Below are 23,306 nucleotides of genomic sequence, written 5' to 3'. Positions count from 1 at the left end.
AGCCAGCCAGTTGGCAACCTAGGCAGATACCTATTTGCCAGTGCTGCTGGTCATTTTGGGCTGGGCAAACTAAGGGACACAAACATAGCCACCCTCAATCTGGCCACGAAGATGAGATCGTTAGGAATCAACACCCCGTTGTGCAATTGGGTATACAACTTTCTCACTGACTGGCCCCAGGTGGTTAGGGCGGGCGGCCTAACCTCCAGAACATTGATCCTCAACACAGGTGCTCCTCAGGGTTGTGTGCTGAGCCCTCTGCTGTACAACATCTACACACATGACTGCAAAGCCATGGACAGCTCCACTTCCATCATCAAATTTGCAGATGACACAGTGGTAATAGGCCTGATTTCCAATAACAATGAACAGGCTTATCTGAACCAAGTAGATGACCTGGCACAGTGGTGCCAGTCCAACAACCTGACGCTGAACGTCAGCAAGACCAAAGAAGTGGTGGTGGACTTCAGGAGACAGCAGTGGAAAGGATACTACCCACTAAAGATCAACGGGGAACCTGTGGAGAGGGTCTCCAGCTTTAAATACCTCAGCATGCACATCGCTGAGGACCTCACTTGGACTCTTCATACCCAGCACACTCTAAAGAAGTCCAGACAGAGGCTCTACTTCCTCCGAAGGCTGAGGAAATTCAAGGTCTCACCCTCCATCCTGAAGACATTCTATTCCTCGTCTGCGGAGAGCGTCCTAACCGATTGCATCACCGCCTGGTATGGAAACTGTTCTGTCCATGACCGAGTTGACCTGCAGAGAGTGGTGCATTCCAGAACATCCCTCCCCATCCTGCAGGACACTTACACCAGAAGGGTGAGGACGAGAGCCAAGAAGATCATGAGCGACACTTCTCACCCTAACAATGGACTGTTCAGGCTATTGGGGTCTGGTAGGCGCCTCTGTAGTCTTAGGGCCAGAACATATATGACCTTTCTCATACTTGAGACAGCTAGGTTTTTATTTTTTGTTTATTGGTTGTTTTATTTTGACCTAAGAATGCACTGTTCTTTTGTCTTTTATCGCCATATACTAGGCCTATGTCTTTTTTCACACAGAGACAGACTGAGTACCCCCTTTCATTTCACTGCATGTTTTACTCTGTATTTCTGCGCATGTGACAAATAAAGTACTTGAACTTGAACTTGAAAACAGCATAGCAACTGATGCAACAAATCATAATTTATTCTAGCACCACTTTTAAGGAAGTAGAAAGAAAAAAACAGGAACTTTATGGGGGGTGGATGTCTCTGTCAAACGTCCATGTCTTTTTTTTGTGTAGACCTTATGTAAGCACAATATCAGTTGTAAAATAATTAAAAATCAACAGATCTGCTTCAGCAAAAAAAGTATCTGAAGTATCATTACCGAAACTACATATTGAGAATATTCCTCTTTGCCTTTGGCGAATGAGTGTGCATGCATCCATCAACTGCTTATTTTTTCTGCTCAGGCTGTAACTGATAATATTTCACATAAGCAGTATCAAGTGGTCTTAGTGCTGCAGGTCATTTGACGAAATAATAACTCCAATTCTCACTGAATTCCTTTAAGCCCCTACTGGCGTTGCTGGAAATCTTGGACTCCCTGAATGGGGCCTTTAAGCTCCAAGATAAATAAATCAACACGTTGTGGTAAACACCATGTTCTTACTTCTACCACATAACAAAACACACTTAGGAAAGAAACAAATGTCCCTTGTAAAAAGGGCTTGAAATAACAGCCCACTTTAAAGGCACACATGCAGGTGTGACATCACACGTATAGTCCACCCAGGTTGGACCTCCAAGATCATGAAATTGCGACCTCATGACCTTTGCGCCAATTGGGCAAACGCACACATGCACACACACTAACTCTGGCGACAGTCTACATGTGTTTCACACTTCACCACTTGTCATCACCTTTCTTTGTACTGTTTTGTTTCCAGGAGCTTCCCCTAAACCCCGTGGAGCCATGGTATAATTATTGCCACATTTAAGAACCCGTTAAAAAGCCACTGCATCTAAAAGCCTGCTGCTGTTGTTAACGCTATGAAGTCCATTGACAGAATGTTTCTCCAGAGATATTAATTTGATTAATGGGAAACACAAGGACCACACAAGAAACGCACAGGAAATGTCTCATGATAACAATGAAATGATCAAGAGCGCACTCTGTTTTTGCTGTGATGGGTCAATGAGCTTGTCAATCAAACCCGTGTCTGGAGCTGCAACACTAGCCGACAAAAAAACAAAACAAAATAATTCTGATATGCACACACACACACACACACACACACACACACACACACACACACACACACACACACACACACACACACACACACACACACACACACTAGTGTAACGTGCATGGATAAGTAAACACGTTAGACCTTAGCTAACAGCTCGGGCACTTTAGTCAACTGGTTAACATTGTCGCTTGCGGAGCGGAAGACACGGGTTCGCGTCCCGGCTGAGGCGGTTCCCACGGCTTCCCCCGAATTTGCTAGATTATTATTGTTAATAACGCCATTGTAGAGCCGAAGGAACGGAGAAGACGGAAGGTTCACACTTTAGCCGTGTAGGCAACTTTCTTTAATCAACGGTAAATCAGAGAGACAACAAAACCACAGCTCGACTGAGCGGAGGCGGCAAGAAGAACCAGAAAACTGGCTGGACAACCATAACTTAACCCTGCGTTAACCTGCCAGGGCAACCCTGACTTAACCCTTAGTTCCTGGGGTGAACTCTATCCCCAATACGTGTCCACCACACCATCACTGTTATTGCGAAGCACGGTTTTACTTATGAATGAGTTATTTATAAAGATCTCTAGTTCCGGGCGTCCGGGCAGCGTGGCGGTCTATTCCGTTGCCTACCAACACGGGGATTGCCGGTTCGAATCCCCGTGTTACCCCCGGCTTAGTCGGATGTCTCTACAGACACAATTGGCCATGTCCGCGAGTGGGAAGTCGGATGTGGGTGTGTGTCCTGGTCGCTGCACTAGCGCCTCCTCTGGTCGGTCGGAGCGCCTGTTTGGAGGAGGGGGAACTGGGAGGGGATAGCGTGATCCTCCCACGTGCTACGTCCCCCTGGCGAAACTCCTCACTGTCAGGTGAAAAGAAGCGGCTGGCGACCTCAACATGTATCAGAGGAGGCATGCGGTAATCTGCAGCCCTCCCTGGACCGGCAGTGTACGGTTGTTGTGAGGCCTAGACGGCAGAAACTGAAGGCAGAGGTCAGATGGGGAGGCAAAGGGTAAAGTGTTTTGGAGATGTTTCTTGAGAGGAAAGCCGCTGTGGAAGCGATAAGAAGTGAGAAGAGAAGGGTCATACAAGAGTATTGTGATAGGGGTAGCTTGCCTTATCTCTACTTATACACAACAACAAGGAGGAGAGTGCAAAGTGGAGAGTTAAAGGAGAGGACAGACATCCCCCCTGACCCAGAGTTCTTACTTTTTCAAGACAACACTGACTAAAAATGCCAAAATGTGCATCACTGTACCCTTTTCTTATTATTGATAATTAATCATTGTTATTGATATCAGACAGGACTTATACCTCACTCTGTTTGGCTAGATGGCTGTTTGGACGCTAAAGTAATTTTTTTCTTAATTTTTTTTTTTGCTATTAGAAAATTTCCCTCCATTACAACAGGTAAAGTCAGAGCATTAGCTTAGTTTTGTGAAAAACACTGGTTTTGGGGGTCATTTGTGTTGTAGGGGAAGTTTTGTGAAGCAGAGCTGAGGTTTATCAAAGGCCACGTTTTTGCGTTTTGGCCAGTGTGGGAGACCCCATACAACTTTGCCAGATGAAACAAACCATGCAAAACACACACACACACACACACACACACACACACACACACACACACACACACACACACACACACACACACACACACACACACACACACACACACGCCGATGGCCTGAGGCCACCGGCACTTAGCAGGTTCCCAGAGCCCCTAAGGACGTCAAGTGTGTGTGTGCATGTGTTTGTGTGCATGCGAGTGTTGTCGGTGTGTCTGTGCATGTGTATCTATCATGTCCTCAACCAAAGCATTGCTACATCTGCGCACCAGGCCTGACCGGACATATATCCCGGCCCCTTAGCCCACCTTCTGACTTGCTCCCGGGCCAACAGAGGGCCACAGCTATCCATCATAATGGTATCATACCGGCAGCAGTGGGGCTGTGGCGTCTGCCCGGGGCACCCCGGACACATTAACCCCCCCCCCCCCCAAAAAAGGAAGCCGTCACGCATGGCCTGCTAATGGTGCTCTTCTTCCACGGAATGGCTTGAGAGGAAATGACTTGCTGAAGTCCAGAATATGAACAAGCTACCTTTGTGTTCCCCTCACAATCACTCACAACCACACGAGTGCAGTGTAAGGATGCTAACCAGCATCTGCAATAGTTGTGTAATTATTTCAGTTATGCAAAATTACAACACCGTAATTACAAAATGATAATTTAACTATGTTTTGATCATCAAAAAACATCTACGTATGTAATAGCACAGCCTAGAGTCTTGTTAATTAAATGTTTGACTAAGAGCTGTAAGAAACGTGCAGTTACGAACTCAACATTTTGTTAAAACAGACACGCTGAAAAGCAGTGTGAAATGGCAAAACTATAATTATTTGTTGTAAGGAGTGATGCTCTACGAGCAGTGTGCAGCTTAAAATGAGATTTAAATCTTTTAAAGCCAATATGTTACAAAGCCCCATTGCGATTTTGTCATAAAAAGTTGTCTACTCTCAGTATTAGATAGGCGTTGACTGTCACGATACAATCTCAACCGGTTTTACACCGATCACTGGTTTCTTCCACACAACGCTGTTGGTTATCGAATCTGCTTATCGTCATTTCCTGCCCAAGTTAGGACTGCGCTGATGTGTTGCACGTTGTCGCCCGTGTACGGCGTTACTACCATTAAATTCAATGTTGCTCTTAGGCCCGGGATTGTGGTATTTTCCCTCCCTACTTATCACAAGATGTTTGATTATAGTATCTTGTTGCTTATTGGTCATGCAGGAAATTTACCCTTTGACCCTAGGGTGTGTGTATATTTTTAGGCTCTCCCAGAAGCCCCTTCATCCCAGCTGTGCTCTCTATACACCAGTCATAAAACAGTAAAGATCAGCAGGTTTAATAGTTCTGTGTGTGTGTGTGTGTGTGTGTGTGTGTGTGTTGGTGGGTGGGGGTGGGGGTGGGGAGTGCTATAGGGATGTGATTAGGAAGGAGTCAAATCTCCCTGTATTTCACAGGGAGAATTTCAGGGGGATGAAAGCTTGGACAACCGTCGGGGGGAATGATGTCATTGCGTGGGTCTGTGCTTGTAAGCCTACATGTTTTCTGGGCCAATAAAAAGCGGGGGCCCGGAGAATACATCTGGAACTTGCAGATAGTGGAATCTGATACCAGGGCTCTGCAGACCTGACATCCTCAGTCAATGAATAAAAGAGCACGATGGGGAGCAGAGGGATGGGAGAAAGGGTGGCGGGAGGAAACGTGGGGCAGAAAGACAAATGGATGGAGGGATTGTGGAATAGATGGATATAATGGGGCTTGAGCATGAACATATGAATGAATAGAGGAAACGAGGCAGATTGAATTGAGACATCGTGGACAAGGAGGAGTGAGGGGTTTTTTCTTTAACCAGGCTGTGCTGTTTCGGCTCGATTGACAGTATCTGTTTGTCTGTCCAGTCATCTCGTTTGACGCTGCGCATGGACATTCCAGCTAGAAGCTGAGACCTAAGGGAATAAGGCCACACGATGGCTGGTGTTTTTCTCATGTCACTACATATAAAGACACATCTGTTTTACCCACCCCCATGAAATGTACAGCTTCTCTCTCTCTCTCTCTCTCTCTCTCTCTCTCACACACACACACGCACACACACACACACACACACGCACGCACGCACGCACGCACGCACGCACACACACACACACACACACACACACACACACAGACTTATTTATGTACATAAAGACCCACACAGACTCACACACATCTGCTGGGCGACATCACGTACTGTCCATTCACTTTTGTGTTTTACTGGGTACCACACACCCACAAATCTTTAAATAATTTCCAAACATTTGCTATGAATAAAACAATGATTCAGCAGACAGCCAGTCAAGGATATTAAAAAGAAAAGCTGAGCTGAAATCGGTGTCAGAAGTTCCTATCCTTTTGGGAACCATTCCCAGAAAGTGTGACCAGGGAGATGGAGAGGAGAGACAGGGTGGAGACCACTGAGTCAGACAGCAAGGCATAAAAACGGAGTGTGACAAAGTAGAAGAAGAATATGGGCACATTAAAGCAGATACTCATCAAATGCAATGGGGGGGGGGGCTGCAAAAATGTGCATGTCAATTTAAACTTGTCTTTTTTTACAGAACACGTGACATCAATCTAAATTAATTTCTGTGTGAGTTTTTTCTCACTGAGATTTGCACTTGGTTTGCAAAGGCCTAAAAGGGAGAGAATAAAAGTGAAGACAAGTGAAAGAGAACATACATAAAAAACCAACAACCAACAACTGGTAAACCAAGGAACAATTCATACTGCGTCTTGTGCCCCTAGGCTGCACTGGACCATGCCAGAATACGAAACTCTTCTCCATTGCCAGGAAATGTGTTGTTGTAGTTCAATGCCAACACATGGTGCAGATCAGGTCAAGATCCATCTCATTACCAGAGTCCCCGAATACCCAGAACTCTCTGGCTACACTTCCTGGACTGGTCAAACTCCCAAACCTTTATAAAAACAATACTTTCATCCAATTGCATTCATTAATCAGGTCACTCATTTTCACTTTAAAATATCATCGTTAAATCAACCGTAGTCGCCTAGTTGTACCGCTGGTCTGGTGCAGGTGGAGCGAGCTAGGAGCTAGCAGCATGTGGCTAGTTAGCAAGAGCCCCGGGATAGCTGGTTAGCTCAGAGTCGACATGTTTTCTGGGCCAGTAAACGAGATGAGGTACTACGAGATGGTGCTACTTTATTCTTTTGTACATACATCGACCATACAATACAAAGTCTCCACGGCACTATGTTCACCGATCATACATGAACAGTAAAACATAAAAATTATAACCTGCACTTCGTTCTTGTGGACATCAGTGGAAGCAGCTGCTGAGAACGGCTCTACTCTAGTGCGTCACAACAAAATAAAAAGAGTAGCCACCCTGTGGCGCCATTTGGCATTGCAGCACTACGATATTTATATTCACAGGAATTATGACTTTTACAACTCATCTCAACCTCCTGCTTCTTCGCGTCGACAGGAGCCAGTTGAGGTGGTTTGAGCATCTGATTAGGATGCCCCCTGGGCGCCTTCCTTTGGAGGTTTTCCGGGCACGTCCAACTGGGAGGAGACCCCGGGGTAGACCCAGAACTCGCTGGAGGGACTACATGTCCACCCTGGCCTGGGAACGCCTTGGGATTCCCCCAGGAGGAACCGGAGGGCGTTGCTGGTAAGAGGGACGTCTGGAGTGCCCTACTTAGCTTGCTGCCACCGCGACCCGACCCCGGAGAAGCCTCTGATGATGAGATGAGATGAGATGAGATGAGATGAGATGAGATGAGATGAGATGAGACGAGATGAGACGAGATGAGACGAGATGAGATGAGATGACTATTACATAGAGTGATGGCTATGGGCGAGTGACACTAGCTCCATTCAGATTGGTTCCTGAGAAGCCTTGTTTTCGCAGTGCATTTTGTCCTGCTACCAGGCACGAAACCGCCTGAGAAATATAGGGATTGCTTCACTATACACATAAGTACAGCAACTTTACTTTACCTCACCATGAACACCGCTCGTCTTCTTCCACAATAGACTTTTGAGCTATGGCTTGTAAGTGAACGTGCTGTGTTATGAAAAAAGCAATAAAAAAGCCAGATGGTTATCTTTGCAACAATTGACGTAAAAGACACTGGCGAAATCCAAAAAGGTTACATGGTGCTGCTTTAAAAGTTTTGGATCATTCTCACAGTTGGAACCTGAACCAGAGCTCACAAGTGATTAAGTTTCAGATTCCTTTATAAGGGTGGTCGGTCACATGTGTTTGGAGTAACCTTTACAGATGGGTACATGTTTTACATATGAGCAGGTGTTAGTTGAGGTATGGTTTTATAGTGTCTAAGTGGGGCTTTAAACCCCATAAGTGCTGACTTGGGGTCAGATTTTGAGCTGGTTCGATGTTTCACACGGGAACAGGTGGGAATCTGTGGTTGTTTTTTTGCCCTAACTATAAGTATACTGGACAGATTTGAGTGTCAATACTTGGTTTGATGCCTAACATGCTCTGATAAGATATGGTTTAGCAATACACTGTGCCATGCTCTGCAGTGAGCATTAACACAAAAACACAGATCAAACAAGAAGATAATGTGCTAATTTTTGTCTCAATAACTATAACCTTTCAGTGATTACTATTTTGGGCATTGGGTAATCATGGATGTACTGGCCCGTCTCACAGACAGCATCATCCACTAAATATAGGGTTAAGTGTTTGCGTGCAGGTTTGTTATTGGGATAGTCAACATCCGTAAGTGTTGTTTCACTGGCCCACAGCAGACTAAATAGTGCATTCCAGCAAACTCAAGTCAACCATGCTACCGTTTTCAAGGACCTGTGTTCAAAACATCACGTTAATTTCTCAACATCACATTCGTTTGAAGATATCTCTTCAATCACGACTCGGTCATGCAACTATACATTACCAGAGAGCAAAGTGTGTGTGTGTGTGTGTGTGTGTGTGTGTGTGTGTGTGTGTGTGTGTGTGTGTGTGTGTGTGTGTGTGTGTGTGTGTGTGTGTGTGTGTGTGTGTGTGTGTGTGTGTGTGTGTGTGTGTGTGTGTGGTAAAGAGCTGGAGCTGAGTGCATCTATGTATTTATCTTCCTGTGTATGAAAATGCAGTGTTGGGGTATGATATTGTCCCAGGTTAGCATGAAGGCTATATGGACTGGTAAAGGCTGACTTCAGCTGGGCACAAACCCTGGTGTAGGTACGGGAAGAGTGCATGAAACATGCCCCTGTCCTGATAGGCAATTATGGGATTAAGGGCGTGTGTAGACACATAGTTCTTACTTCAAACACTAGACTATAAAATGAGAGCACCACAAGTAGTATGGTGATGGCTGTCACATGGCTCAGGTCCTGGGCTGCTCTGGTGGCGTCTGGACACTGCTTGGCATCCTCCTCATCATATTCTTCATATATTATATGGTCCCATTATAATGCTGTTATCCCCTTTTAAGGTTGTAGTCTGTAAATTGTGTAAACACAACATCCATTGCACACTGTCTGTGAGCTTTCTTCCTCTTTTTTCTCCCTGTTAAAGGGTTGTTTTTTTTAGGGAGTTGTTCCTTATCCGATGTGAGGGTCTAAGGACAGGATGTCGTGTTGCTGTAAAGCCCACTGAGGAAATTTTGTAATTTGTGAGAGTAAAATTGACTTGACCTGACTTGACTCATACACCATTAAACATGCCACTATCAGCCAAATGTTAACACACTGCTGACTAGATTTATTAGTCTTTTTCTGACTCTAACAGCCCCACTGATACGGAGTGACTTGTGATGTTATGGGGTGAAATGTGCTGATATGGGTTAATTTGGCTGGCTGTCCAGATTTATCATTAACAAATGGAGCCTGACCCAAGATGGATTTAGTGTAGCCTTCAAAGGGTCTTCTGCTACACAGACAATACTTGTAAACAGTGTAATAAGTGGTTTTTATGGGCACGGTGGCCTGGTGGTTAGCACTGTTGCCTCACAGGAAGAACGTCCTGGGTTCGAACCCCAGGCCATTCCAGGTCCTTTCTGTGTGGAGATTGCATGTTCTCCACATGTCTGCGTGGGTTTTCTCCTGGTGCTCCGGTTTCCTCCCACCATCAAAGAGACATGCATGTTAGGGTTAATACTCCTGTCTGTGCCCCTGAGCAAGGCAATGGAAAGAAGAACTGGAGTTGGTCCCCGTATGCTGCAGCTGCCCACTGCTCCTATACAATAGGATGGGTTAAATGCAGAGAACACATTTCATTGTAAGAATAAAATTTGTTGTAAAAATACAATGTCAAATAAAGTGGCTTCTTTTTTTCTTTCTTTCTTTCTTTCTTTCTTTCTTTCTTTCTTTCTTTCTTTCTTTCTTTCTTTCTTTCTTTCTTTCTTTCTTTCTTTCTTTCTTTCTTCTCTTTTCTTTTAAAATCAGCAGTCATGACTGTTAGTTATTGAAGAGAGACAGATTTAGCTGTATTTGCCATAACCCATTCTTGCTCAGTGGAAAATTACTCAACTCCAACCTCAAAATGTATTATGAAAGCTATAATTAACCACAAATATTAAATCAACTTTTTAATTTACAGGAGATTTTAGTGGGAAAAAACCACATTACTCTGAGCATGGAGCAAAGCGGCAACGGCTTGGCTGTATTCAGACCTGGGCACTGTGTTTATTAACTCAAAAAGCCAATGGCTAGCTCTTCTCAGTCCTTTCGATCTTGTAACATGAAGCAAATAGTGCTGCATGAGTCTGCAATACAACGTTGGGCAGCTGTATTTGCCAATTGCTTGGTAGAACATGAGGCAAATTTCATCCACATAGATTTAAACTGGGTTCCAGGTTTTCCAGGATAGATGTAAGAATGATGCATAAAAATAGCTGGTTGTATAATTCTGTGGTTTTGATTTGAGAGGACTGGAGAAGAGGAAGAACAAAAAACAAAATGCGATTAGTATACATAAAAAGTAACTGGCAACAGATTCCCGTTTGACTCACAACTAAGGGCAGTATGTCTGTGTGCTATACTTGAGCTCAGCGAAAAATGAAAAAGGTCTGGTTGGCCTGGAGCCATCTTGAATCAGCTAAATGAACTGGACAAGGGTTGTGTGTGTGTGTGTGAGTGTGTGTGTGAGTGTGTGTGTGTGTGTGTGTGTGTGTGTACCTGTAGACTGGAGAGAGGATGTGCATAATCAGTTTAATAGGGAGAGGAAATGGAGGTCTGTGTGAGATTGATAGGGACAATAGAGGAAGTAAGGAAAGCAGAAAGAGAAACAGGGGGCACAGCTGGCTGCCTAGAAGTTCAATCTATGACTATACAATTCTACCCTCTCTCTCACTCTCTCTCTGTCTGTCTCTGGTCTCTGTCTCTGTCTCTCTGTCTCTCCCTGTCTCTATTTCTCACTCTTTTACTCGCCCTCTCTTTTAGCTAATTCAAAAAACGAGTAATCATTTTTTAAACAATGTCTTAACTGGACAATAAATTATGCATATTTTAATATATAAACACAATTATTTGGAAAAGGAATCTTTGCATATTATAAAAGGTTAAATTAATTGTAGTGCTTTTGCACAAGACCTCTTGCACTGTGCACAACATGTGTGCATACATAGACACACACAGTGACAGGGATTACACTGTCTTGCTGCTTGCCACTGCGTCAAGCAGGTGATGCAGAAATGCAGACAGCATGTAAGACAGTGCCATTCAGTGAGTAGTTCACGGTCACTGCCAGCTGTTTCCGGCTTCTGCCGTCGTGAGATCGATAACTGTTTATTCTCTTACTGTCTCTTCTCTATATTCTGCCCTAACCTCTTCATTTGTCTACTGATTTGGCTATTTTCTGTGCTTAGTTCACTTATCGCTAGATTCTTGCTAGTTTTCTTTCTCAAATGACTCTTGTGTTCAGTAGGCAGCCTCTCCTTCCTAGTTTGTTACTAGCTTCGAGCTTAGCCGAGCTTAGCAGTTAGCTCTATAGCATTTGCAGTCAAAGCAACCTCGTTAAAACGATGGTATGCGGTGACTTTTCCGCAGTTACAGATAGGGTGTCTCTACTAGAGACGTGTCCATGAGTTAGAGCAAGTTCTTTCGGCTAGGATTACGTTACCGGTGACACACACTCCAGGTAGTCTTAGCCCCGGGCCTGACAGCAGACCTGTTGGCACTAGCTCAGCCTCGTTGGCAGATGCGGTGGAGCTTGTCTCTGTTTACCGGTGTGGGAAGGCTCGCAAGAGCAAGCCACCGGTCATGTGGCCTGGTCTGTAGACACCTCACCTGACTGCAAACCGGTTTTCGCCCTCACCAGCCCTGTTGGTAGTCCTACCGGCCAGTGTGCCTCTCCCACTCCTGTCGACAGAGTAAAGTAATACACTCTAGTGATAGGAGACTCCATTACCCGCAATATTAGATTAGCTTCACCAGCCTTGTTTCACTGTTTACCTGGGGCCAGAGTCTCCAACACAGAGGATAATCTTAGGATGCCCGCATCATGGAGGGAGAAACAGGGAACCCAGTCACACAACACCACTACTTTCAGCAATACTGTTATTCATGTCGGCATCAATGATGCGAGGACGAAGCAGAGATCACAAAAGCCAGCCTAGTCAGGACACTTGGGTTTGCCAGAAAGATGTGTCGGCATTGATTAATTGTCTATGAGATGTACAATAGGCTGACCTCAATGAACTGCTGGTTGGCTTTTTACTGTAATGAGCAGGGCTTCTGCTTTGTTGATAACTGGCCTTCTTTCTGGGGCCGCCCTTACCGACTGAAAGCGGATGGCATTCACCCTACTGGGGACGGCGCTGCTCTTTTCTCTAGCAATATAGATAGCTGTCTACGTTTAGTTTGACACTAGGGACTTATCATTCAGCAGGTCGCAGGTGATTAGAGAGCCTGCTAGGTTGAAACCTATTGCAGATGTGGAGTCAATTAGTGTAGTTAATATGTTTAGTCAGGGAATTTCTCATAGTGTAGTTTATCAGAGTGACAGCTTGGTCTATAACACTGAGACCGTTTCCCTGCCCTGTTGTATTGCTCCCAAGTGCTCCTCTCCTAAATGTGTGACTCACAATAATCTAATAATCATTCCTACCACTGGTGGTGGTGAAATGTGCAACGAAGTATCTAATTATCTACAGAGCCAAAGATCTAATATTATCAAAAGTGTGACCACACATTGTCCGAAGTGTAGGTTGTCAAAATTGTCAACTAATAATACAAGGTGTCTAATTCCAATTAATATTTCACCAATTCGTAGCTCTAAAGTTCTACCTACTACTGATTACTTCAACAAGATGCTTAAATGATTTATAAATATCACGTCACTGTCTACGAAATCCTTACTTAAAAATGATCTGATTCTTGAAAGTAGTTTCAATATGGTTGAGTTATGTGAAACATGTTGGAAACCAAATTGTTTCCTTTCCTTAAATGAACCTTCCACACCTGACTTTACTTATGCCCAGGTAGCTCAGGTGAATAAACAAGGTGGGGGTTATGCCTTAATATATAAGTCTATTTTCAATCTGACTTCTAGACTTGAATCTAAACTCCGGTCTTTTGAGACTCTTGTTCTGGGTCCATCTCCCTCAGCCACGAATAGACTTGGCTCAGTCCAGATTGTGATACGTTATCGACCTCCTGGCTTTTACTCAATATTTCTTGAAGAATTTGCAGAATTTGTCTCAGGTCTTGTTATTCATTCTGTTGAGATACTAATTCTTGGTGATTTCAGTATTCATCTGAATAAGGCTGCTGTTCCTCTAAGTAAAGCCTTTCTGGTGCTTGTTGATACTTTTGGGTTCGCTCAGTTTGTTCAAGAGTCAACTCTTTGCAGTGGTAACACCCTTGGTTTGGTTTTATGTAAAGGGATAACTGTTTCTGATCTAAATGTCGTACCGACCACATCTGCTGTGTCAGATCATTTTCTCATCACATTTGAAACATTATTGGCCTGTTCTGTTAATGTCGGCACCACCACATTGAACCATCCACTGTAGCTGCATTTGGCCAGCAGCTGCATGAAGTCTTGACTCATTTCACTGGAGAGACTGACTCTGTTGAAAATGTCAATAGTGACTTAAATATGGCCCTCTCTAGTCCTCGATTCAGTTGCACCTGTCACTACCAGAGCTAGGCGACTAAAGAGGCTTACACCCTGGTTTAACAATGAGACATGTGCTCTTAAACGGGCCTGCAGGAGTCTGGAACGTAAATGGCAAAAATAAAAATTGGAAGTTTTTTACCTACCTTGGCATTCGAGTTTATTGAAATACAAGTGTGCTTTATCTGCTGCAAAATCAGCATATCTCTCTCGCTTAATCAATATTCATAAACATAACCCCAGATTCTTTGACACTGTATATAAACTTACCAAAAAGCAACCATCTATTGGCTGCTCACCATTAATAGCCAGTGAGTTTCTAGACTTTTTCTGCAATAAGGTTGATGACATCATAATCGAAATTAGTTCTTCAACTCCAGCTACTCCTGCAGATCCTTTCTTACCAAATTCATATCTATATAATGAATCACTGATGGTCTCTGTTTTTACGGCTTTTGAGACTATCTCTCTCGATACTTTGACTAACCTTGTGTCAACTTCTAAACCAACTACTTGCCTACCTGACCCTTTACCAGCAAAACTTTTTAAAGACCTCTGGCCTTTCCAGGGACCTACAATGCTAGGCACTGTTTATTTATCATTTACTACTGGCACTGTTCTCAGCAGTTTTAAGACAGCTGTGGTTAAACCTCTACTTAAAAAACCGCACTTCGATTCAGGGTCTCTTAATAACTACCGACCTGTCTCTAATCTTCTATTCTTTTCTAAAGTACTAGAGAGAGTTGTGTATGAACAACTTTCGACCCATATAGAACAAAACTATCTATATGAACCTTTTCAATCAGCTCTCAGGCCCTGTCACTCCACTGAAACTGCTCTGACCAGAGTGCTGAATGATCTTCTAGCTATGGACTCTGACCTCAGTGCAGTCTTTGACACCACTGATCACTGTATATATACTATTAGACAGAATAAATTGTAATTTTGTGTCTCTGGCTTAGATCTCTTGACTTAAGTCCTACTTATCTGGAAGAACACATTGTGTCTGCTATGATATTACATCAAAATTCTCTGACATTAAATTTGGCATACAGGGCTCAGTTCTTGGCCCTCTACTTTTCTCTGTTTATATTTCACCTCTTGGCCAAATTATACACAGTCATGGGATGAATTTCCATTCCTATGCTGATGATACTCAGCTGTATGTGCCTATAAGGGCTGATGATCATACTCATATGACTAATTTAGAGCCTGCTTGGCCGCTGTGCAAAATTGGGTGTCACTACATATTCTGCTTTTTAATCCGGATAAAACTGAGATGCTGGTCATTGGCCCTGCTAGACACATACACCAATTTGATAAAGTAGCTATAACAATCGACAACTCTTTGATTTCACAAAGTGTGGCAGCCAGAAATCTTGGTGTTACATTAGATCCCAGCCTTTCCTTTGATAAGCACATTAAAGAAATCACCAAGACTGCCTTTTTTCACTTACATAACATAGCTAAAATTCGGTCTTTCCTGTCTATGGCTGACACAGAGACTCTAATGCATGCATTTGTCTCATCCAGACTTGATTATTGTAATGTTGTGTTTTCAGGTCTTTCACATTTTAGCACTAAAAGTCTTCAGATGGTTCAGAATGCTGCAGTTAGAATCCTAACTTCAACTAGAAAATGTGACCATATTAGACCAATTCTTGCCTCCCTTCATTGGCTTCCTATCCATGTTAGATCTGAATTCAAGGTGCTTCTGCTGACTCATAAAATCCTAAATGGACTTACCCCATCATACGTACCGTACATTCCATCTCGAGCTCTTCACTCTCAAAATACAGGGCTCCGGTGTGTACCCAAAGTTAAAGAAGTCAGCTGGTGGCAGGGCCTTTTCTTATTGGGCTCTGTTCTTGTGGAATAATCTGCCTGCTCTCGTCAGACAATCAGTCTGTTGAGTCCTTTAAATACAAACATAAAGCTAATCTTTTTGCCTTTGCCTGCAATTAGTTGCCTTTACGTTGAGTGTTTCACAATATGTACTGCATGGCGGGTCGGTTTCTGTCTCAATGAATTTACCCGGGACTGTTCTGCCAATGAGATTACAGAATATAGCCTGACTATTGCAAACTGTTCTCTTCTCTCACATGTCTTTTCTGTCTCTCTCGCTCTCTGAATGATGTCGTCTCCTTTGTCTGCTTCTGTGTGTGTGTGGTGTCATGTGATGTGAGTCTCCCCTCTGTGCACATGCAGCCTGCCTCCCAGGTCTCCATGGTGGTCTCCATGGTGGTCACCACCTGGACACTGCTTGGCATCCCTCTCATCACATTTTCTTTATATCCTATAAATCCATTTAATTTTGTTATCCTTTTTCAATGTTATATCCATCTCTCACTAAGATGTGTTACATTCTTTCCCCCTTTTACGTGGTGTTGCTGACCTTGTGGCTCAGGTCCTGGGCTGTTCCGGTGGTGTCTGGACACTGCTTGGCATCCTCATCATATTCTTCATATATTTTACAATTCCATTATAGTTCTGTTATCCCCCTTTAATGTTGTATTCTGTAAATTGTGTACACACCACATCCATTGCATGTCTGTACATCTTGGGAGAGAGATCCCACCTCTGTTTTTCTCCCTGAGGTGTTTTCCTATTTTTTGCCCCTTGTTAAAAGGGTTTCTTTTAGGGGGTTGTTCCTTGTCCAATTCGAGGGTCTAAGGACAGGATGTTGTGTTACTATAAAGCCCACCGAGGCAAATTTGTAATTTGTGATAATGGGCTGTACAAATAAAATTGATTTGACTTGACTAGTTACTGACTCCAGTATGGGTCTGTTTTAGTCTCCTATTATCTTTGGCTGGGTGGCATCAGCTCCTCAGTATCACCACCAAAGCACAAATGGCTGCTATTTAGTCATGTTTCCATGTTTTTTGTCTGCCTTGGCATGTCCAAGTTTTTTTTCCGCAGGCTCCATATATTAGTTTCAGTGGTCTGGTGCTCCTCCCCACTCCCTCATATGTCCTGCATGTTTTACTCTGGAAGAATTCCATTACACAGTAGATATAAAGAGCTCCGTTGTTGGATGGGCACAATGAGACATAGATGGATATTATAGAGCTTGTGTGATATACCCTGCTAGATGGCAGAAAGAGACAGGCCATGCAGGACGCAGTGAAGACGCTATTGTTCCACGGGTTAGCTTCTCTGACTGACCAAAGTCCTTCACACTGACATTTGAAATTCCTCTGGTGTCATCCAGAATGGATGTGTGTGTGTGTGTGTGTGTGTGTGTGTGTGTGTGTGTGTGTGTGTGTGTGCGTGTGTGCGTGTGTGCGTGTGTGCGCGCGAGCGAGAGCGCCTTGTTGTATTTGCATGGGTGTGTGTTTTCGACCTCATATGTTAAACACAAGTACAACTAGTGGATCTGAATAAAGGGAATTGTTCACAGTATGATAAAGTAGTTTGGTCATATTATTTTTGATTGCTTTTTTACAACCCGAATTAAAAATAATATCCTCAATGTTTGTGCTTGCAAATGTATTTAATATTACTAAAAATTTGACATGATGTTATGAAAATAAAGTACCTTTCAAATGACATAAACAACTGTTATTTGAGATTTTTTTTTGGAAATCATTTTATTTACCAAATACTTCATCTCACAAATATGTTATTATGTTATGTCTGGTAATCATTCTATCATATACTGACCCTCTACCCTTTGTCTCTACAGTGTTCCTGCCATGTGTGTTGTCCTTTAACGTGGACCAGAAGAATGGTCTGTCATTTAATGGTCCATTGGAGGACATGTTTGGCTACTCTGTCCAGCAGTTTGAGAACAGCGAGGGTAAATGGTGAGTGTCACCAAGTCCATATTTCAAAGGACAGAGAAGAATTTGTCTCTTCAAGCATCCATTTGTCACCCTAATCATCTATCATATTTCTCCATCTGATGTGGAAGCTCTCACATGCAAAGAACATATTATGGTGCCAGGATTTTAAAAAAAAGTAAATTCAATTCAGATCAAACTCAACATCATCAAACATTCACCTGTAAAAAGGGGGTGATGAGAAATGTACCACCTGCCCGTGTAATGAAGATCCTTGCCTAACTGGACTCTTAACTTGTAAACTACCTGCATGAGTATCCACTCACTGGGCCTGTAAAGATACTGAAACCAAGCATCCATGGCTTCCTGCCTTTACTGGTAGAGAAACACATTTTTAAAGCCTTGTTAAATTCTATTAGTGTGTGACTAACAAGGCTCTCCCTCTCTGTCTCGCCCGCTCTCTCTCTCTGTCTCCCTCTCCCTCCCTCTATCGCACTCTCCCTCTCCCTCCCTTTCGCTCTCTCGCTCTCCCTCCTTTCGCCCCCCTCTCGCTTTCTCTCTCCCTTCCTCTCCTCTCTCTCGCTGCTTCCCCCTCTCTCTCTCTATGTGTGTGTATCACTCACTGACTTCTTTTACTCTCCTTATATCACGCTGCTCTTCTCCCCCCTCCCCATTTTTAACCCCATAGTTTTATTGTTGATATCTTAAGCATTTTCAGCATCCAGCCCAATATCTCTCCTTCAGTCATTCCAGTTCCTCTGTCTTAATCTGCCCCCCCCCCCGCCTCGTCATGTTGCAACACGATAGGCGATGTCTTTCCCACGTGGATGTAACTTGCTTCATTCTGTGGAAATAATTTTATTAAACACATATGCGATCACTTACTGTAATTCAGACACCGCTAATCAGTGAAAACAGCTGTGACGAATCATCTACATTTCTCTACCCTCTCTCAAGATGATACGGTCCCTGTAGCGTGCGCCGTCGTTTTCGGTTTGGAGGGGGGGGGTATAAAACTCTCTTAACGCTCCTAAAGCGAAGAGATGAATGACATGAGGATAATTACCTTGATAGGGGTCAAAACTTAGGAACACGAAATGGAGTGGAACACGGGGGAGTATGTTCGACACACAAGAGACCAGAAGAGAACAGATAAAAAGTAACATAAAGGGATAAGAGATGGGGAGGGATTGAGAGAAAGTAGGCGAGAGAGCAAATAGTTAAATGTGAGACCATGTGTTGGCCGGTTTGCTGAACATGGGTGGAGTGGGGGCACGGGCATTGACATCACTCACTGATGTGTTGTCCAGGTTGCTGTAGCTCTGAGGTGGTTGATCAGTCACAGATGTCCGCTCCCAGACACCGAGCCCTCTGCCTTTAGCAGAACTAAAGAGTGTTGAAAGGTGCACGGATAAACCACATCTAGAGAACGTGTAACATGTAACTGAGCCTGTTCAGGGAGCCCCCACTGTCATAGTCAGTTACTTGTAGCTTTCGGTGTAAGTCTGACTCGCTCTGCCGCTCGTCTCCTTCCACAATATCTTTAGTTTAAATAGATCCATGTCCGGTGCAGTTCTGTTGGTAAGCAAACCGAAAGCACAGCAAGATAACTTGGTAAATAAACCATGCGATAACGGTTTAGCGAAATCTTATCAACCGTGTAGGGGAGACCGGGGCTTCTTGTCACATGGGTAAGTTGTCACGTCGTTAATATTTCCACCATCAGGACGCTACGTATCGATCGCTAGTTTAGTCTGACGTCATATCCTGTCTGGGAAAAGCAACGCTGTCTGTTAACTGAGGTGAGCGCTAATATACAATTTTTCACATTCTAAAGTAAAAAAAAAATGAACTTGACATTTTTTGTAATAATCTTCTAGTTAAAAATCTTCACAATTACACATTTATACTTGGTAGAGGAGAGAATAAAGTATCTTGTTATACTTTTGCTAACGTCCTGCTTTAAGCGTCCTGATATAGCAAACATTAGCAAACATGGCCGTTTGGGGCAACTTGTCGCAAGATGCCGTTTTTGATCCGTTTTATTATCAGTTTTCACCAGCGATTTTAAAAAGCATTGTGAGAAAAAGTGGTCAGAGTAACGCACTTTGTTGAGTACCTACCCCAGATAAGTCAACCACATGTTACATGTAAGGTTTCTCACAGGCAACGATCAGTGTACTGAGCTGTGTCGCGTTCCTCCCTGTGTTCCTCTTTAAATGACCGGGGCCCATTAGAGTTGAGGAATGTTAATAAGTCTGAGTGTTTACAGAAAGGCAGATGACCCGCTTATTTTAGCATCAGTTTGCTGATGGAATGACAAAATGGTATAAAGCACAGAAATGGACATGAACATCTGTTCACAAGCAGATATGTACAACTGTGCATAACAATAACACGCATGCCTATGTGCAAGTGTGCATATATATTCTATGCATACTTGATGTGTGCAAGTATATATATATGTACGCATATGCATACAAGCATGCAGAAACACGCGTAAAGGCAGACATTACTATTCCAATTATTGAAAGTTGAACATATGGACTGTTCTAAAATATAACATCGATTGTCTTGCGTAACATAACATGATGATTAAGCATATTGGCTACCATTCATTGTGTTACATGCCATTAAAATGTATTTGGATTCTGCTCTGTAGTGTCAGGGAATATGCTCATAGGGTTTGTGCCACAGATGGACATGTTAAGATAAGCAATCTTCTTGGGTCTTTAATGTTGCTATCATAGGTATGCACAGAGCAATTATTATGGCTAAAAAATAAACATTTTTGGGCGTCCGGGTAGTGTAGCGGTCTTTTTTCGTTGCCTATCAACACGGGGATCGCTGGTTCGAATCCCCATGTTACCTCCGGCTTGGTTGGGCGTCCCTACGGACACAATTGACCGTGTCTGCGGGTGGGAAGCTGGATGTATGTGTCCTGGTCGCTGCACTAGCGCCTCCTCTGCTCGGTCGGGGCACCTGTTCGGGGGGAGGGGGAACTGGGGGGAATACCGTACTCCTCCCACGTGCTACGTCCCCCTGGTGAAACTCCTCACTTTCAGGTGAAAAGAAGCGGCTGGCGACTCCACATGTATCGGAGGAGGCATGTGGTAGTCTGCAGCCCTCCTCGGCTTGGCAGAGGGGGTGGAATAGCGACCAGGACGGTTCAGAAGAGTGGGGTAATTGGCCAAGTACAATTGTGGAGAAAAAAAGAGGGGGGATAAACATTTTTGACCCTAATGAATGACATAATGTTCATAGTTATCGCCACTGTTTCTATCTTCCCAAATCATGTTTTCTTCAATAATGTGTAAATGATATTGCCATAGCCATAAAATCATTTTTTTATTGAGAGGATGTTGGGTTGATTTACAGCTGACCAATCACATTCTTGCTTTGCTTTTTCTAGGGTGCTGATTGGTTCACCACTATCGGGCCAACCAAGTAGAAGGACAGGAGATGTCTACAAATGCCCTGTAGGGAAGGCAAACAGCACCTGTGTCAAACTAGAGCTTCCTAGTAAGAACTGTGTGTATGTACGTCTCAATGCACATGTACATAGGCATGCATGTGCAAAGACAAATAAGCAGCCATGTGCACAATATTTGTGCGCTCATATCTATCTATATATTGTGTACGTGTGTGCACTGTTGGCACAGTAGAGAGTGCTTGTGTCTGATTCTCACTGATGGGGAGGAGAAGCCGAATATATAGGAAGAGTAAATAAGGTTAAATGTTTCGTCTTTTCATAAGTATATGTGAGTAAACTAGATAATTTCAATACCTCCTATTGTTGCTTACCTCATTCATAATTATATATTTTAATTTTTGCATCTGCTCTCTAACACTGAATTTAAGCATCCGTTATTGCAGTAAATCATCATATATAAACTATAAATATATATAATGTAATATAATATGAATATATATATATATATAATACATTATATATGTATATCATATATAATACATGATATATGTATGTGTATATATAATACATTATTTACACACACACACACACACACACACATATAGTGCATCTGGAAAGTATTCACACCCCTTCACTTTCCCCACATTTTGTTATGTTACAGCCTTATTCCAAAATGGATTAAATTCGTTTTTTTTTCTCATCAGTCTACACACAATACCCCATAATGACAAAATGAAAAGGGTTTTGTAGAACATTTTGCAAATTTATTAAAAATAAAAAACTGAAATATTGCATGTATATAAGTATTCACACCCTTTGCTATGACACTCAAAATTGAGCTCAGGTTCATCCTGTTTCCACTGATCATCCTTGAGATGTTTCTACATCTTGATTGGAGTCCACCCGTAGTAAATTCAATTGATTGGACATGATTTGGAAAGGCACACACCTGTCTTTATAAGGTCCCACTGTTGACAGTGCATGTCAGAGCAGAAACCAAGCCATGAAGTCAAAGGAATTGTCTGTGGACCTCCGAGACAGGATTGTATCGAGGCACAGATCTGAGGAAGGGTACAAAAACATTTCTACAGCTTTGAAGGTCCCGAAGAGCACAGTGGTCTCCATCATTCGTAAATGGAAGAAGTTTGGATCCACCAGGACTCTTCCTAGAGTTGCCCGCCCAGCCAAACTGAGCAATCGGGGGAGAAGGGCCTTGGTCAGGGAGGTGACCAAGAACCCGATGGTCACTCTGACAGAGCTCCAGCGTTCCTCTGTGGAGATGGTAGAACCTTCCAGAAGGACAACCATCTCTACAGCACTCCACCAATCAGGCCTTTATGGTAGTGTTGTGTTCTCTGCTCAGTAAAAGGCACATGACAGCCTGCTTAGAAAGCACCTAAAGCACTCTCAGACCATGAGAAACAAGATTCTCTGGTCTGATGAAACCAAGATTGAACTCTTTGGCCTGAATGCTAAACGTCACGTCTGGAGGAAACCAGGCACCTCTCATCACCTTGCTAATACCATCCCTACAGTGAAGCATGGTGGTGGCAGCATCATGCTGTGGGGGTGTTTTTCAGCAGCAGGAACTGGGAGACTAGTCAGGATCGAGGGAGAGATGAATGGAGCAAAGTACAGAGAGATCCTTGATGAAAACCTGCTCCAGAGCTCTCAGGACCTCAGACTGGGGCGAAGGTTTACCTTTCAACACGACAACGACCCTAAGCACACAGCCAAGACAACGAAGGAGTGGCTTCGGGACAAGTCTGTGAATGTGCTTGAGTGACCCAGCCAGAGCCCAGACTTGAACCCCATTGAACATCTCTGGAAAGACCTGAAAATAGCTGTGCAGCGACACTCCCCATCTAACCTTACGGAGCTGGAGAGGATCTGCAGAGACGAATGGGAGAAATACCCCAAATATAGATGTGCCAAGCTTGTAGCTTCATACCCAAGAAGATTTGAGACTGTAATCGCTGCCAAGGGTGCCTCAACCAAGTACTGAGTAAAGGGTGTGAATACTTATGTACATGCAATATTTCAGTTTTTTATTTTTAATAAATTTGCAAAAATTTCTACAAAACCTTTTTCGCTTTGTCATTATGGGGTATTGTATGTAGATTGATGAGGAAAAAAAAGGAATTTAATCCATTTTTGGAATAAGGCTGTAACATAACAAAATGTGGGGAA

General features: G+C 43.4%; 1 protein-coding gene across 1 annotated transcript in view; it reads left to right on the top strand.

Annotated features, from left to right (window-relative positions):
- The window catches only part of itga1 (integrin, alpha 1), a 68,542-nt gene that overhangs the window by 17,264 nt on the left and 27,972 nt on the right, over positions 1 to 23,306 (top strand). Inside the window, exons 2-3 of the mRNA XM_056290341.1 lie at positions 17,587 to 17,707; positions 21,096 to 21,205. Coding sequence (XP_056146316.1) covers positions 17,587 to 17,707; positions 21,096 to 21,205 — 231 coding nt within the window. The remainder of the gene's footprint in view (positions 1 to 17,586; positions 17,708 to 21,095; positions 21,206 to 23,306) is intronic.

Source organism: Lampris incognitus, chromosome 12 (genome assembly GCF_029633865.1).
Source record: "Lampris incognitus isolate fLamInc1 chromosome 12, fLamInc1.hap2, whole genome shotgun sequence".
In the NCBI taxonomy this organism is placed as follows: Eukaryota; Metazoa; Chordata; class Actinopteri; order Lampriformes; family Lampridae; genus Lampris; species Lampris incognitus.
Note: the sequence above shows the minus strand (reverse complement) of the source record. Positions and strands in the feature narration are given on the sequence as shown.